This window comes from Girardinichthys multiradiatus, chromosome 21 (assembly GCF_021462225.1).
Source record: "Girardinichthys multiradiatus isolate DD_20200921_A chromosome 21, DD_fGirMul_XY1, whole genome shotgun sequence".
NCBI lineage: Eukaryota > Metazoa > Chordata > Actinopteri > Cyprinodontiformes > Goodeidae > Girardinichthys > Girardinichthys multiradiatus.
The window spans coordinates 8,427,558-8,444,786 of NC_061813.1; the positions used below are offsets into that span (position 1 = coordinate 8,427,558).

General features: G+C 40.3%; 1 protein-coding gene and 1 long non-coding RNA gene across 3 annotated transcripts; both read left to right on the top strand.

Moving 5' to 3' along the window:
* The first annotated feature begins 3,100 nt into the window (after positions 1-3,100).
* LOC124858271 (B-cell receptor CD22-like) lies at positions 3,101-7,849 on the top strand. Of its 2 annotated transcripts, none has more exons than XM_047350227.1 (8): positions 3,101-3,234; positions 3,548-3,635; positions 3,830-4,213; positions 4,368-4,673; positions 4,750-4,953; positions 6,747-6,825; positions 7,324-7,363; positions 7,492-7,849. In XM_047350227.1, the coding sequence occupies exons 2-8, from the start codon at positions 3,551-3,553 to the stop codon at positions 7,723-7,725; spliced, it is 1,332 nt and encodes a 443-aa protein (XP_047206183.1). In that variant the 5' UTR covers positions 3,101-3,234; positions 3,548-3,550; the 3' UTR covers positions 7,726-7,849. The 2 variants fall into 2 exon arrangements, with proteins under 2 accessions (XP_047206183.1, XP_047206184.1); XM_047350228.1 differs by having other exon boundaries at positions 3,113-3,234; positions 3,520-3,635.
* A 249-nt stretch (positions 7,850-8,098) lies between these two features.
* Positions 8,099-12,863, top strand: LOC124858341. Its single transcript, XR_007035805.1, has 2 exons — positions 8,099-8,301; positions 11,878-12,863. It is a non-coding gene; the product is annotated as an uncharacterized LOC124858341 (long non-coding RNA).
* The last annotated feature ends 4,366 nt before the right edge of the window (positions 12,864-17,229 follow it).

Genomic DNA, 17,229 nt, shown 5'->3' on the forward strand with positions numbered 1-17,229 from the left:
ATGGCCCCCTCATAGCCTAAAATGTAAATAAAATGTCAAATAAGCATATTCATTTTGCTTCAGATATTAATGAATACAATCTAGGTACACACACCTTCTTTTATTTATCAAGCAAAGCAAATTACATATGATGAGTTATATTTACTCCTCCCTCTTCTAAGACGCCGGGCGGTTTGTTGAAGCGATTCTGGCTAACGTCCACCACCTCAGGAGAGGGAAACAGTGCTGCGTCGCCAACATTGAATACAGTGGGGGTAGAGAGCTGCTGACCTCGACGGGAAAATTATTGGGCAGTGGAAGTAGTACTTCGGGGATCTCCTCAGTCCTGCCATCAAACCCTTCACTGGTGGAAGCAGAGACTGGGGTCTCGGTGTTGGACTCATTTATCACCCAGGCTGAAGGTCAAGGTGATCAAAAAGCTCAGCAGTGGCAAAGTTATGGGGGTGGATGAAATCCACCCTAAGTACCTCAAGTCTCTGGATGTTGTGAGGCTGTTGTTCCAGGCACGTCCCATTTGTAGGAGGCCCACACCACAGCCCAGGACATGCTGGAGGGATTGTGTCTCTCGGCATGCATGGAAACACTTTGGGCTCCCTACAGAGGAGCTGGAGGTGGTGTCTGGGGAGAGGGAAGTCTGGGCGTCTCTACTAAGTCTGCTGCCCCCATGACGCAGTCCCAGATAAAGCGGAAGATGATGAGTACAAGTTATAGATAACTGACTTGCTAATCTCTGGTGTCTGAAAATGCTTCTTATTATTGTCTAGTGATTTATAGGCCTTCATGTTTGAAAACATTGCATTATGTAGATGGGTGGATCTAAATACAATTTTTAAATTAATATTTTCAAAGTATTTGTTTTTGATTGAAATCCATTAAAATGTTCCCTGAAGTGAAATAATAAAAAGTAACGGTAAGTTTCACAAGCCTGTTGCATTCATAGCTGCACTGCCAGGCACTGGCTGCGCCTGTGATGATTTGCCTGTTAGGTGTTTGAGTGACTAAATCGATATGTTTCCTCCCTGTTGTTTATGTTCTCTGGTTGTTGTTATTTTAGTTTACTCATTGTACATTTAGGTTGTTGTTTGATTCTTGTGTTTAGATATTTCTGTTACTTTACTGCACTTCTCTGCTCATGTGTTAATTAGCCTCCCCATCATGATTCTAGAAACGAATCTGACCCACATGCAAAAATACACTCAGGAGAGTTTTACAGATTTTTAAGAGCTTTATTTTTAGAGGAATGAATAGTGGCCAGAGAACCAGGACCGGTAGATCACCAACTTCACAGAGAAGGAGAGAACAGGTACGTACTGAGTGATGGGTTGATTATTATAGTAAGAGTAATATGAAACACTTACTGGAGGAATTGATAGAGTCTGGCAAGAATCTGTTACCACAGTTGGCTAACACTCAGGCATCAAAGTGCTGGCAGCCTCTTGCTTAAATGCTCCTAGCAGCAATCATCAGGATAAGCCACACCTGTCACCTGTGCACCCATGAGCTCCCACGCCGCCTATGGACTGAGCAAGGTAAATAGCAGGCAAGAAACAGAAAACAAACAGATACTCCCAGACCCCGACACTCCCTCCTTCAGCTGCTCTGCATTCTCCCTGCCACCAGCTGTTTCACATGTGATATGATTAGCATTTCTAGTTCATTAGTCATTTCTCCACCTTGCCTTTGCATTTTTACACTCTGGTTTGCATTGCTTGTCACTGGATCCTACTGTTTGTCATGCCAAGTCTGTCCACGACTGTTTGTCTGTTGTCTGCTCCATGCCTGTCATCCTGCCCATGCTCCATGCTCCTTCTTGTAGATCATCTTCTTGTTATTAAATCTACTGTGGCTCCTGCGCTTTTGTCTGCACAACACCACTGCATTATGACAGCGCCTGCCTTTAACTGCATGGTCAGAGACACATTTCCAGTTATCATATAGATGTTTACAGCAAAAACACTTTGTGCATAACAACTACAAATATTCACATAACCTTGGTATCAGTGGAAGAATAGAACTTCGTACTCGTATTAGTCGTCTTCTGCTTCATCCGGGACTGGGTCGCGGGGGCAGCAGACTCAGTAGAGACACCCAGACGTCCCTCTCCCCAGACACCTCCTCCAGCTCATCCAGGGGAAGCCCAAGGCGTTCCCAGGCCAGCTGAGAGACATAGTCGCTGTCCTGGGCCGTCCCCTGGGCCTCGTCCCGGTGGGACGTGCCTGGAACACTTCCCAAGGAAGGCGTCCAGGAGGCATCCGGTATGGATGCCAGAGTCACCTCAACTGGCTCCTCTCGATGTGGAGGAGCAGCGGCTCCCCTCCAACCTGAAGAGGACAAGCCACACTTTTCCGGTCGAGAACCATGGCCTCGGACTTGGAGGAGCTGATCTTCATCCCAGCCGCTTCACACTCGGCTGTGAACAGCCCCAGCGCATTTAAGAGTAGAACTTTTTTAAAGTAAAATTTCAATACTCAGGACTAGTTAAAGTTAAAGATTTAACCTTTTTTCCACTTGGTGTAACATTAATTAAATGTGATGAGGAGAAAATTGAAGGAAAAGCAAACATTTTCAGAGGAACCAAAAGAAACCAGCAAAAACAGAAGATAAAACAAAAACAATGTGAATAGCCAACCCATCTCTCTACTATAGATGCAAATTAAACAGTTAAAAGGGGCTGAAGGGGTGACATAAGAACTCAAACATAGTCTATCTTTAGTCTGTAGACAGGTTTCTATTAATTCATTGTGTTACAACTAACACCTCAATCTGTTGCAGCTTCCATAGCTGATGGGGTTATGATGTAACATTTGATTTCTACCACTTTCAGTGATCCTGTAAAAAGTGTTTATTTGTGTTTATTTATAGCAAACAGGATGAAGACGTTGAATAAAATGATGGCTACACTACTCATCAAATGATTTGGTTATTTTGCAGAAAAAAAAGTGTTAAGTGGTGCTGCAATCTCCACTGTTGGTGAGCTGTCAATTTAAGTGCTGAGAAAAAAACTGCTTTTGACCAAAACAGAGGAAGTTGATTTTCAAGGTTCTATTATCTCCTTATAGAGACATTCACGCCTACAGGAAGCTAAAACTAAGTTTCCTCTTCTGGAGAAAGACGGAACACATGGGTTCTTGAAGTATTTTCAAAATTTTTAAATGACATTTACACTAGACAAAGGTGTTCCCTGTTTGCTCGGCTGTTGTACTTCTTAACATTCTTTGGCTGCAGATTCATTTGGTAAGAAAAACGTTTGCTATCATAATCTTATTTATTTCTTTTGAGTTGAAACTTCATTTACAAAATGTCAGCTTTGTATTTCTCTCTTTTCAGAAATGTTGCCTTAAAGTGGTTTTTTTTTGCGTTTTGTCTTTCATAGAATGAGCTTGTAGAAAAGGAACGTTTTCTCTAGAAACTAGTGCTGTGGGTGGTAGAGCAGTGTTCAAAGGAAGTAATTGGAAAATGCTGTAGAAGAACCTGAAGTTTTCTTTGAAAATCTGCTTTGATTAAAACACTGAAATTCAGGTTTTGTTCTTCATCTTGTCTCTGTGAGCTGATGGAGGGATGTAGGAGTGTGATGGCAGCCCTGTCTAAGAACGTGCTGACAGTCAACATGTTACTGAGTGTCTTCTGTTTTTCAGGTGAGCAGTTTGTTCTCTCACTCTCATTTGGAGACATTACTGGAACCATTTCTAGTCACAAGTTATGGATCCTGATCTTGTTTAAAAGCTCAACGTGTTACATGCAGCAGCTCAGCTGGAGTTTGTAGATCAGGAAGTTTCTCTTCAGGAACATTTTGCTACATATTGTGTTCTTCTTTACTCTGTTTTTACAGGAGTTCAGACTGATTGTGGCAAGACACCAGCCCTCGAGATCACTGCACCAACGGAGATTAACGCTCTGAGTGGATCCTGTTTGCTAATCCCATGTAGCTTTAGACAGAAATCAGGGGAAACGTTTGAGGGCAATAGAAAAACATTTGGAGTTTGGATTAAAAGTGAGCCAGAGTTTAAAAGGAATCCTTTAAATGTCATTTACAACAGCAGTAAGTCAAAAAACAGCTATGAAATGAGCATTACTGGACACCTGAGTGAGAAGAACTGCACCACGGTGTTGTCTCATGTAACCTCAAGTCAAGCAGACAAATACTTCTTCAGGATTGAGAACGAGTCGATTAGAGCAACAGCTTCCTGTGATCCTGTTCATTTAACAGTTAGAGGTGAGAGCATTTTGTTTTTATTTATCTGTAATATCATTGTTGATGTTCTTGCCTTCATATTTCTCCTCCTCCATGTTTTTATGCTCCTCATGTTTAAAGTAGAGTAAATCTGCTGCATCTCACTGTGTAAAGTGTGTGTGATGTAAAAGCACAGATTCTGCTTGGAGCCCCAGGATAGAAATCTCAGGTGATATGAAGAAGAAGGATTCTGTCACCATAACCTGTTCAGCTCTCACTCCCTGCCCACACTCACCTCTTGAACTCACCTGGAATCTCCAACAAGGCTCTCACAGGCAGATAGAGAAGAACACAGATGGAACGTTTACAACTAAAATCCAGCAGACCATCACTCTGTCAGACACACACGATGGATCCAACATCATCTGCTCTGTCAGATACCCTGTAGATGGAGGAAAACACAACAAGGCAGCAAAGACAGAAGTGACTCTCAGTGTTTCCTGTAAGTGATCCTGTCAGCACTTCATGGTTCAGCTGGTTCTCATCAATAAACTGAAGCTGTGTCACATTTTTCTCAGATGCTCCCAAAAACACCTCAGCAGCCATCCGTCCATCAGGAGATAGCTGGGTGTACCTGAACTGCTCCAGCAGATCAAAGCCCCCCATCAGCTGCTTCACCTGGTTCAAGAAGAGCAAACATGGAGCCATGAAAGTAGCTGAAGGAGACGTCAGATTAACCGTCTCTGAGGGAGCAGTTTACTGCTGTGAGGCCAGTAGTGAAGGTAATCTCAGAGGTTACTCAGGGTTTTCTGCTATGTTATGTTTGCTGCTCCTTCAATACATTTTTCTGTTTTCTGCTGTGAGGCCATGAATGTTTTTGGCAATCAGACATCACCAGAGGTTCATTTGACTGTTCAAGAAAAAGGTAATGAGAAAAATATTGAACATTGGTAGTGTGGTTGTGTCACCAATGGGTCATTTGAATGTTGAAGTTTAAAGCAGATCTCAACAGAGTTTGACTTATCCAGTCTTTTTTCCTACCCGAGAATTATCCAATTGTTGGAGGAAAGGGCATTTTGTTATTTTAAGTGTGACATTGTTGCCTCTGTTTTCTGCTTTGTGGCTTTGTACAGCATGATTTTATAACTGGAATTTAATTTAAAAGATGAGATTTGAAAGATGATGGAGTAACTTCTCCACACTCAGCATGACTGATAAAAATAAGTACTGAATGAAACAGTTTCTGCTGTCTTACTTCTTCATTGTGATTGTGGAAGTTTGGCTTTTTTTTCTTTGTCCAGTTCACCAAAATAAAAAAAAACTCAATTTAATGTCTAACAATTATAAGCAGCTTCCCATAACCAATGTGAGAGATTCAGTATTATTCCTGTGACTGAAAATGATCTGCCGTGTCAAGAGATGATTGACTGCTGAGACTAAAAGCAGATCTGAAATAGGGCTGCCCTAGCTTATTTTTTCCTTTGCTGACAAACAATTTGTTTGGTTTTAATTAAGTTTTTTTGCCTCATTTGCAAGAAAAACTTTAAAGCACAAACAAATCCTTGCCTTGCATCAGTAGGTATACCACAGAGTTGCTAAAATATGTACACCCCTTAAACTTTTCACATTCTGTTACATTACAACCCAAAACCTCTGTGTATTTATTAGAGTTGTATGTGTATCAATGTGGCCCATAAATCTGAAGTAGCAGGAAAAATGTATGTTTTTATTAAAATATGAAATGTCTGTCATGCATCTGTATTTGCAAAACCATATTTTGCAGTAATTCTAGCTGCAGGTCTTTTGGGGGTATTTGTCTACCAGGAGTAGAGGTGGGCTGGGGTATTCTCTATTCACAGACTGAAATCTTTGCTCGTTAATATCAGCAAAATAGCTTCAATTTACCCAGACTGAATGGAGAGTGTCTGTGAACATCAATTTTCTTGCCACAGATTCTCAATTGAATTTAGGTCCATACTTTAACTGGGCCATTCTAACACAAGTAAACTTTGATCTAAACCATTTTATTGCAGCTCTGGATGAATCTGTATGGTTGTTGTCCTGCTGGAAGGTGAACATCTGACCAACGTAGAGTAAATCCTCTAAAGGTTCTATTTAGCTATTCCATAATGGTCAGATTTGAGGAGTGCATGACTAATTGTTGTCCTGGCAACATATTCCCCAACCTGATCTTTGGATTTCTACATGGTTCTCTTGGGTACTTCCCTGATTAATGCTCTCCTTGCCAGACCTCTCAGTTTAGGTGGACGGTCAAGTTTTGGGCCATATTCTGCTTATGCTATTCCATTTTCGGATAGTTGATTTAACATCAGAGTAAAGGTTGAGTAAAGGCCAAATATATAGGCGCACCATACTTTTAAGATTTTTATTTGTACAAACAAAACAGTGTTTTATTTCCCCTCCAGTCATGTTCTACTTTGTTTTAGAAGTTTGTTTGTAAAGTGACATGTTATATGAAGAAGTATGAAAGTTTTTCCAAAGTGCTGTACCTGAAATATCTGAACTCTAAAGATATCTTGTCTGTCTTCAGTCTAGTCTCGTTTTATTTTTTCAGGAAATGAGAGTTCCCGACTTTTGACATCACTTTTTTCAGTGTTAGGTGTTGTGCTCGTCTGTCTGCTCATCGTTTCTTGGTGAGTGTGAAAAATGAATGTATCAAAGAATGTAGCTCAGAGATTTCAGCTGAAAGGAATGAACTTGTGACCTTATTGCTTTGTCTAAATGCACTAAAACAGATCCCATTATTCCACTGACCTATTCTCTGTCAACCTGACACACACACATACACACACAACCCCCCTTTTTTACAGGTTACTTATCTAGCAGCACCTTCCACCAATTATAATTTAAGTTAATTTCTTTTATTAATATTTGTCTTGCAGTGTGTCTTGTTTATCTCAGATTTAGACATTTATATTTTAAACCTTGTAAGGGACTTTGCTCTGAGTAATTAGAAACATGTAAGCTGCTGTGAACTTTTTTTTTGTTTTTTGGTAAAGAAACATTTGTGGCCTGGGCTCCAAAACAGACTGCTGCCCACAATCCTGCTTCCACCTAATTCTGGACCTGGTTCTTGTGTTGTATTATGAAACACAGCAGCATTATTCTGATTGCTTTATAATTTCTTCCAGGGTTTTTAAGATAAAACATTTTACTCCACAACAGCTCAAAGTAGGTGTACTACTGCACTGTTCTCATTGTACTAAAAGCATCTTTATGAACAAATGATTTATCAATATGCTCTTTGGTAACCATAATTATTTTATCTCAGCTCTGTTCTCCAATCTAATTTCTCCCAGTCTCAAACTACAGAGGAACCTGATCTTCAAATGCGAGCCAATGAAACTGAGGAAGAGGTCCAGTATGAGGATCCAAACGTGTTCACAAACAGACCTCAGGCTTCCTCCATGCAGAGCAGCAGACAGCAGCAGGACACAGTGTATGCACAGATCAAAATCTCCAAGCCAAAAAACAACTCAGCACAGTCTGCTGACTGCACAGAGGTCACCTACTCACAAGTGAAGAGATACTGACTGTCAGGATGTGAGATTTTGGACTTTGTTTGTGGTTTGGTGTTTTTGTTTTACTAGATGCTCTTGTTTGAAGTTTTTGTATTCTTGTTCTGACAATTCTGGTTTCCTTTTGCCTCCCTGTCTGTTCTCCTCTCATCATTAGTTTTCCTCTTTTAGTTGTTAATTACTCAGTTTCTGTTCCCTTTACATTCATTGTCCCTCTTAGCTCTGTTTCTTCTGTTTATCTTATTCTCCAATTCCTCCATTAACAGGTTAGCTTTAGTTACTGTTTACTTTTATTCTAGTCATCATTTCTCCTGTTCTGCTTGGGTCTGTGTTTCTCCTTATTGGTTAATCTGTTTCACCTGCTCCCTCTGCCTCCCAGCCTCCTTGTGTCACCTGTTCCCTGGTCCTCTGATTAGCTGCCCTATTGTTTCTTGTCCACCTTTGTCTGTATTTAAGTTTGCCTTCGTCCTTTGTTCCACGTGGTGTCGTTATGTCTCTTTGGATTTTGTTCTTGCTGCGCATCCTGTTAAGTTCTGTTTTGAAGATGCCTTGTAATCAGGATTATCCTGTCATCCAGAACCTCGCCTGCATGTAAGTTGACTCACTTTAAATTAAAGGAGTTTTCGACCACCTCTCTGCTTTTCTCCGTGCTTGTCTGCCTTTTGGTCCACCCCAAAAATAGAATTATGACACTGACCTATTTTGTAAAATAAAATAAAAACAGTTTCTGTTTCTAGGAGGTTCGTTTCATATTAGAAGACACAGAAAATCAGTTTTAATTATGATTTTACCTCTCACTGATCAATGACAAGAAGATCTAAGGAGTACCAACGCAAAAAAACTCTTAGTGGTTACGGCACAGTGTTAGATCTAATTAATCTTTTTATGACCTTTATGTTCCAGAGCTTTGAGGTTGCTGTAAATAATCATGTAATTAAATGAAATATTCATTAGATATAGCAATTTATGGACTTTTACATAATTGTATCTTTTTAATGTAATTGTATAAAACTGTTCATATTCAGTAAATTAGAATATTATTGTAAAGTTCATTTATTTCATTACTCTTTTCATTAAGTGAAACACATTATATAGATTAATTCCACAGAGACCACTGTTTTCAAGCCTTTATTTTTGTTAATTATGATTTTCTGCTAACAGCTCATGAAAACAAGACATGTAATTAGAATATTACATTAGACCATTAAAAACATTTTTAAGTCAGAAATGTGGGCTAAATGTAAAGTATGTTAAATACCAGTTTAATGGTTGTTATTCTGACACGGGATCCTCATCGGAACACATGGTCTAATTTACTAAATATGGCTGTATTTAACCGCATCATAGCACAGAAACAGCTTTAAATAGGTACCAGGTAATGTTCTTCAGATTTCCAACGGAGAAACATGGGGATATATGTATGTATATATACAGGGGTTGGACAATGAAACTGAAACACCTGGTTTTAGACCACAATAATTTATTAGTATGGTGGACCTCCTTTTGCAGCCAATACAGCATCAATTCGTCTTGGGAATGACATATACAAGTCCTGCACAGTGGTCAGAGGGATTTTAAGCCATTCTTCTTGCAGGATAGAGGCCAGGTCACTACGTGATACTGGTGGAGGAAAACGTTTCCTGACTCGCTCCTCCAAAACACCCCAAAGTGGCTCAATAATATTTAGATCTGGTGACTGTGCAGGCCATGGGAGATGTTCAACTTCACTTTCATGTTCATCAAACCAATCTTTCACCAGTCATGCTGTGTGTATTGGTGCATTGTCATCCTGATACACGCCACCGCCTTCAGGATACAATGTCTGAACCATTGGATGCACATGGTCCTCAAGAATGGTTCGGTAGTCCTTGGCAGTGACGTGCCCATCTAGCACAAGTATTGGGCCAAGAGAATGCCATGATATGGCAGCCCAAACCATCACTGATCCACCCCCATGCTTCACTCTGGGCATGCAACAGTCTGGGTGGTACGCTTCTTTGGGGCTTCTCCACACCGTAACTCTCCCGGATGTGGGGAAAACAGTAAAGGTGAACTCATCAGAGAACAATACATGTTTCACATTGTCCACAGCCCAAGATTTGTGCTCCTTGCACCATTGAAACCGACGTTTGGCATTGGCATGAGTGACCAAAGGTTTGGCTATAGCAGCCCGGCCGTGTATATTGACCCTGTGGAGCTCCTGACGGACAGTTCTGGTGGAAACAGGAGAGTTGAGGTGCACATTTAATTCTGCCGTGATTTGGGCAACCGTGGTTTTATGTTTTTTGGATGCAATCCAGGTTAGCACCCAAACATCCCTTTCAGACAGCTTCCTCTTGCGTCCACAGTTAATCCTGTTGGATGTGGTTCGTCCTTCTTGGTGGTCTGCTGACATCACCCTGGATACCGTGGCTCTTGATACATCACAAAGACTTGCTGTCTTGGTCACAGATGCGCCAGCAAGACGTGCACCAACAATTTGTCCTCTTTTGAACTCTGGTTTGTCACCCATAATGTTGTGCATTTCAATATTTAGAGCAAAACTGTGCTCTTACCCTGCTAATTGAACCTTCATACTCTGCTCTTACTGGTGCAATGTGCAATCAATGAAGACTGGCTACCAGGCTGGTCCAATTTAGCCATGAAACCTCCCACACTAAAATGACAGGTGTTTCACTTTCATTGTCCAACCCTTGTATAATACTGTACAAAAAGACACAAAACCATTTTTTCTTACTGTTGCTGACTTAACTTTTTCTGTTTTAGGTCTGTTAGGATTATAAAAATTATTTTAATTTCCTACATGTTAAAAGCTATTTTAACTCTGCGCAACACCACTCTGCATGAAAGAAATGTTAGCTAGTTCTTTAAATGTGTGCTAAAATGAAACTGAACAAGCTCTGCTCTCCCCAGTCCTATATGTAAAAGCTTAGTGCATGTTGTCACAGCAGGGCCTCATAATTCACAGTTTTTGATCCTGTCCAAAATAAAAATGACAAGCACCACTTGTTTTTGGTGTTGTATATCCCCATCCTGACTCTGATTCTTTATGATCAATGGTAATGAAGTCATTATAGCCAAGGATTTTAACAATCACGTAGATAGTGATAACCTGTATTACTGTATTAGATTGTGTCAGGTTTATCCAAATGTACTCACTCTCCTCATCAAATTGTTGACCTGGTCCTAATGTAATATTTACTGGAAGTCTGGCTGTGTTCGACTGAATGGCACAGGAAGTTAATGTATCTGGCATGCTTTGAAATGACCTATTTTGCAGAGTGGTGCACACACAGGCTGTGTGCATGAAAGTGTGAGAATATATTAACACTCTCTTATACACAGTGGCTCTTAGCAGAGCCTACACCCCTGTTAAGATGTCAGAGTTTTTGAGGTAAATACTATGAGAGTATTAGAAATCAATTGAAACGTTTTTCCAGCAGCGGTTCTCTGTGTCTGCACTGAAAGAACTGAACAATTCAGTGAACGGATGTTTGAACAAATTATTTTAATGAACTGATTCTAGAGATTCAGTACACTCAAAAGAACTACCATTCCCATCACTGCTAAGGAGCAGCTTAATAAACTCAGCGGCCAAACCATTTCTGTGTTCCGCATGAGGGAATTTGTTTACCATTACTGTAAGGGCAAGTAGGAAAAAAATAAAATAAAAAAGGTTTATGTAACTCTAATATTAATAGTACATTTTTGTACATTTATTTAAAAAAAAAAGAATTCTGGACCATAGTTTGATTGCTGGAAGGCACAATTCTACCCCCCCTCCACCCTAGACATTCATCTGACATTCATGTCTTCATTATTGTGAAACTACAGCTGTGCTTAGGTTTCTATTTTTTTCTCCTTCTGTTCTGGTCGTCTCTTGTTTATTAGTCTTCCTCCCTTCAGTTCCTCTGCTTTCACTCTCATCTGCTGTTTCCTAATTGCCACTCACCTGCATCTAATGTCATTCTCCTCATCTCCCAGCATATAAGCTCATTTACTCACCTTGTTATTCGCCGAATCCTCCTGTTTCACATCCCATTTTTATGCAGGTTCTTTCCTGTTGTGTCTGTGGATCTGCTATGTTCCTGTAAGTTTCTGTTCTTTCCTTTATTTTCATCAACACCTCCTGTCTGCACCTGGGTCCTCAACCACAAAACCTGACAGAAGGATCTGGACAGAAGGATCTCTATGTCTCCTGAATGCAGCTGTGCCGGCTCCAACCCTCCTCAGAGCTCCTGAGTCTGTTCCTAGCCTCCTCCTGCCACCAAATAAGCTTTAGCATAGGGCAACCTCCATGCCCTTGTTTAAAGCAGTGGCAGCTTCCACACCTTCATCTGCAGCAGCAGTTCCCTTGTCTGCAGAAACAGAGGTTCTCACATCTGTTACTGTAACAGTAGCTCTCTGGACTGCTGTATTTACTTTAGAGACTCCCATCATGCACCATTCAGCTCCATCAACATCTCCATTCTCTCCATTTACTCCCCTGGATCCGTCATCATCGCTGCCATGTGCTGCTCCCGTTCAGTCTTCTTCAAATCCATTCCAAGGTGTTTGAGGACTTGCCATCTACAGCCCTGGCCAGGTGAATACGTCTTGTCATCTGATCCAAAGCTCTTTCAAGGGTTCCTCCAGCTTCCACAGCATTCTCTAGTTCTCCTTTTGAAGATTCCATTGGTTCCACCACCATTCTCCAGTGCTCCTCCTTGGGTTCAAGAGTCCCATGGACCAGACTCCTGAGGTCCTCTGTGGGCTCCAGTCTCGCCAGACCTCCTTTGATATCGCCTGCCTCCTGACCTTAATGCCTCCTCAGGTTGACCTCCAGGTCATCCTTCTGAACTCAGGTTTTTGTTTCTTGTCCTCCTTCTGAGCCCCCCGTAGCCCATCCTGTTTGGGTTGTTTTTTCCTTTTTGGACTCTGGTCTCTGGACTGTTGTATCTGTCCTTAGCTAGGAGGGTCTGGTTTATTTGGGTAGTACCTTCACCATTTCCTTGTCATTTATGTCTTCTTATATTCTGTGTTCATTACTTGGGGAAAAAATTCCAGTAAACTATTTTGAGAAGCTTGCTGAAGAATACCCAAAATGTTGGACCCAAGTAAAAGTATTTATAAAGAAATTCTACCAAATATCAATTAAAATGATGTTAACCCTGTCCCCATGTCTAAAAGTTTTTTTGATTTTTTTTTTTTTAAATCCTCACTCTGATTGTTCTGAAATGTAGCAAACAGAAAAATATATTTAAACCTATCTGATCTAAAACAGGAAGAGATTAAGGTCAGATGGTGAGGAAAAAGGATGTGTCCTTTATACATGTACATTAGCTGGTTTCAAACTGCTATGCAAACATCATGGGAGATGTGTGCATTCTTTTTTTTCTACCAGGGGAGGAAAAGGTTAAAGGCTTTGTTTCGGCTTCTGGATCCATTATAATTACACGCTGCCATCATTATAATTACTAATTATCCTTTACTACTTAATTTCTCCCTACAGTACCTTTCCCAGTTTGAATCTCTTGGAACCACATATGTCTAAATGAAATATTATCTTAATATTGTTGCACTTTCTGTTTCTCCAGTCTTCCGTGTGTCCTTGTCTTGTCCCACATCTTTTTGTAATTTATTGATTGGGTTTGCAGTACTTACAGTTGTGCAAGCAGCAGAACAACATTTAATAGTGTATTCCGTCACTGTCAGCTGTATTACATTTAACCAGCAGCCTTCCAGTCGTAGTTCATATCAGTCACTGTTTTAAAAGCGTTCAGCCCCCCCAACATTCCTTGAAATGCATGCCTCAGAAATCTTTTCCACACCTCATTGTAAAAGCACATTCTAGCTTTCATTAAGCACTCATTCAATTTGAAGATTCAGGAAGCCTACCAGTTGTAAAGTATATTGGCTGCTATATAAAACAATGCAAATCAAAAAAGATTTTTTGAATGTTTTGGAAAATGTTCTATTTTGGATTTTACACCTTGGCCTTTGTTATCTAAACTAGGTTTGCATATCTAGCCTGTTACACAAACTCTATTCCTGGATATGCAAAGTAATTTTGAATGTTTTTCTGTAGAAGTACTTTTCTTTTTTAGATCTTTTGACAAATATAACTTTAATGCTTTGATTTTAAACAAAAGCTCAAAAGTTACGACTTTTAGATATACTTTCCTAGTTTATTTTGTTCAGTTTTTCTTAAAATTATGGTTCATTTAAATTGCCATACATCAATAAAAGTGAATAAATAAAACTGATTTTAGAAATGAAATACAGAAATCAGGCATAAAATTATGACCAGCTGGCTAACAGTGAGCTAGTTACCTTTTGCTCCTAAAACAGTTGAGATGAGGAGTCCACTAAACCCTAGAAGGTGTACTGTAGCATCTGGCACCAAGATGTTAGCAGCAGGTTCTTTAAGTCCTAAAAGTTTTAAGGTAGGGCATCCTCGTTTGTCAGAGGCCTTCCACAGATGATCAATTAGACTGAAATCCAGGGTATTTGGGCCGTTTCTGTCCCTTTACTCTCAAAACCAGAATGAACCTCTTCAGCAGTTTGAGGCACAGCAGCTCGTCTGTTGGATCAAACCATACAGGCAAGTCTTCGCTCTCCACATCCATCCATGAAAATGGCCACCCATGACCCTGTTGATGGTTCACCACCATTCCTTCCTTGGACCACTTTGATAGATCCTGACCACTGAAGATCAGCAATTCAATTCAATTCAGTTTTATTTATATAGCGCCAATTCACAACACATGTTGTCTCAAGGCACTTCACAGCAGTCAGGTACATACATTCCAATTAATCGTAACCTTTGAACAGTGCAGTCGGAGTTAGCTTTTTATTCAAATTGGATAAAGTTTTTCTATCTAAGGAAACCCAGCAGATTGCATCCAGTCAGAGACTTGTAGCATTCACTCCTCCTGGATGAGCATGTAGAGACAGTGGACAGTCACTGGCGTTAACTTTGCAGCAATCCCTCATAGTGAGCATGCATGTAGCGACAGTGGAGAGGAAAAACTCCCTTTTAACAGGAAGAAACCTCCAGCAGAACCAGGCTCAGTGTGAGCAGACATCTGCCACGGCCGACTGGGGGTTTGAGAGAACAGAGCAGAGACACAAAAAGAACAAAGAAGCACTGATCCAGAAGTACTTTCTATGGGAAGGAAAAGTAAATGTTAATGGATGTAGCTCCTTTAGTTGTTTCATCTAGAAAGAAAGAACAGATAAACTCTGAGCCAGTTTTCAAGGTTAGAGTCTGAAAGAGAGCACATAGAGTTAGTCACAGTAAAAGCTCAGTCAATTTCCATGTCTAGGAGAGAGAAAGGGTTAAACACTGAAAGACAGGGCCAAGTGGGTCATCGGTAGAGGGTGAGCATTAAGTTGTTGCCAGCAGAAGCTTGGACGATTCCCCTCTCCAGGAAGGTGTCACAGGTAGACACAGAGCCAGTCCAGGTGTAGCTTCTAGGAAGAGAAAAGGGAGAACAAGGTTAAAAGCTGAAATAACAGCAAATAATGCAAAATTGGAGAGTAGTGTGAGAATGTAGCGAAGAGGGTGAAAGTGGTCGTTATGTCCTCCAGCAGCCTAAGCCTATAGCAGCATAACTACACAGATAGTTTCAGTTCAGATTATTTAGTTAAACGGCGCTTATTTACAACAAAGTCGTCTCAAGGAACCTCACAAAGGGTCCCACTGATGGTCATTGTTATACTAAAAACCACAAGGATTGGGATACCTCTCTCTGTCAGACTGATTATAACCATTGGAAAAGAGAAGGGGTCATACAGGTAGCAGAAATGGAGGGTGTGTTTAGACCTCAACCATAACTGAGTCGGTTTAGGCTAAATATGACTCCCCCTTACTCCAACCAACAGGGAGGGAGGAAGGCTCCCTCCCTGATAACCTAAGCCACTCTAACTATAAGCTTTATCAAAAAGGAAAGTTTTAAGCCTAGCCTTAAAAGTAGACAGGTTGTCTGCCTCACAGACCAAAACCGGGAGCTGGTTCCACAGGAGAGGAGCCTGATAACTAAAGGATCTGCCTCCCATTTTACTTCTAGAGACTCTAGGAACCACCAGTAAACCTGCAGTCTGAGAACGAAGTGCTCTGTTAGGAACATATGGAACAATCAAATCTCTGATGTATGATGGAGCTAGATCATTAAGGGCTTTATATGTGAGGAGGAGAATTTTAAATTGTATTCTGGATTTAACAGGGAGCCAATGAAGGGAAGCTAAAATAGGAGAAATATGATCTCTCTTTTTAATTTTCATCAGAACTTTTGCTGCAGCATTTTGAATCAGCTGAAGGCTTTTAACTGCACTTAGTGGACATCCTGATAGTAAAGAATTACAATAGTCCAGCCTTGAACTAACAAATACATGGACTAGTTTTTCAGCGTCACTCCTGGAAAGGATATTTCTAATTTTGGCAATGTTCCGGAGATGAAAGAAGGAAATCCTAGAAACCTGTTTAATATGGGATTTAAATGACATGTCCTGGTCAAAAATAACACCAAGGTTTTTTACTTTATTATCAGAGGTCAATTTAATGCCATCCAGGTAAAGTGATTGACTAAGCACTTTCTTTTTTAAAGACTCCAGTCCAAAGACGACAACTTCTGTCTTGTCTGAATTTAGAAGCAAAAAATGTAACGTCATCCAAGTTTTTATATCTTCAAGCACAAAGATGCTCTGACCCAGTAGGGTTACTTTCTGCTTGCTACAAATCAACTTTAATGACAAAGTTCATTTGCACCCTAATGTATCCCACCCACTGACAGATGGAAATAACTACCCTGGAAGAATTCTGTTTTTTGCAATGAAAACTACTTATTGTGCTGCTGTGCTACTGAGATTTATGGTGACTGAATTAGTATGAAAATTAAACTATGGAATCTTGCTTTCTGCGGTTTGTGGTCTGTAAAACGGTAAAAGAAATGGTAGTATGCAATACCAGAATAAATCCACTAGAGGACAGCATAACACATTGTACTTTCTGAATGATTTTTAGAATAATACCTGATGATAAAACGTTTACATATTTAACTAATTTCCTTTATGTGACTCCCCACCAATTTCAGGAGACCTAAAAAAAGGCAATCCATACAAGAACAGCATCTTTCACTAGTGGACAGAAGCAACAGTACCAGAGCTAGTGTGTGTTGCCATCTTCTTGAATGGGTCTACATAAAATGACAACATGCAGCAGTTCAGGTTCTTAATTCTCAAACAGTCTTCTATCTGCACTGGAAATGTGATTCCACTTATCTAATGTTGGCAAAACTGAAATGTCTATAGAACATAACAAATATGGAAGATATTTGGTGAATTATCAACACCATAACATAAAACTAGACAACACATCCATTAAGAGTAGTTAAAATGACTCACCATGAACTGCAGGGGGATCTCCTTGGCAGACCACAGAATCTGACACCTCACTGACTGCAGACCCACCCCGCTGTGAGTTTTCAGCACAGTTCCAGATGTAAAGATTACACAGATCTCTCTTTATCTCACTGTCAG